The 654-nt window shown below is 30.9% G+C and overlaps 1 protein-coding gene across 1 annotated transcript; it reads right to left on the minus strand.

Moving 5' to 3' along the window:
- Nucleotides 1–19: 19 nt before the first annotated feature.
- On the minus strand, nucleotides 20–577 carry LOC103307874. Its single transcript, XM_008180289.1, has one exon. The coding sequence runs from the start codon at nucleotides 575–577 to the stop codon at nucleotides 20–22; it is 558 nt and encodes a 185-aa protein (XP_008178511.1).
- Nucleotides 578–654: the final 77 nt, after the last annotated feature.

Genomic DNA, 654 nt, shown 5'->3' on the forward strand with positions numbered 1-654 from the left:
TCCTCTTTACGTCGTGGTTTTATTTTACCCTTCTTGATTCTACTTGTATAAGTTTTAAATTTTCAATTACACTAGTCAGTGGAGGATGGGGTGAATAAAATTGGGAGTTAAAGTGCTTGTGAAATGATTCAGCGCAATTTGTGGTGCGAGGTGCGTCTGTTGGAGGTTCAGCCCAAATTGATGGTGGAAATGGACATCCTTCAATGATATAGTTATTAAATACATAATCAGAAAATTCGGATAAAATTGTCAAATTGAAATCTGGAGTTAAGTTTTGTAAATCAAAATAAGCATCTTCCACTTCATTTGATGGTAAAAATGGTAACACAAAAAATAATGTTAACCATTTAGCGATATCGCATGACTGATTTTTGTACAATTTTTTAAGATCTGACAAAGAATTTATTTTTCGGTACCAAGATTGACCTAAATGAAATCTACAGCCTCTTATTTTGCTGTATGGAAATACATTTAGAAATGCTTTGTGTGCTGCGATTTCAAAATCTAAATGGATTGATAATGGTGTAAAATTTTTTTGTAATTTATTTGTACATAAATGGCAAATAAAGTTCCACATAGCCCGATAACATTCAAATGATTTTGATGGTAAAAATGCAATAATGAGTGGTATATAAAATCCATTTACATATATAT

Source organism: Acyrthosiphon pisum, unplaced genomic scaffold (genome assembly GCF_005508785.2).
Source record: "Acyrthosiphon pisum isolate AL4f unplaced genomic scaffold, pea_aphid_22Mar2018_4r6ur Scaffold_3;HRSCAF=17, whole genome shotgun sequence".
Lineage (NCBI taxonomy): Eukaryota > Metazoa > Arthropoda > Insecta > Hemiptera > Aphididae > Acyrthosiphon > Acyrthosiphon pisum.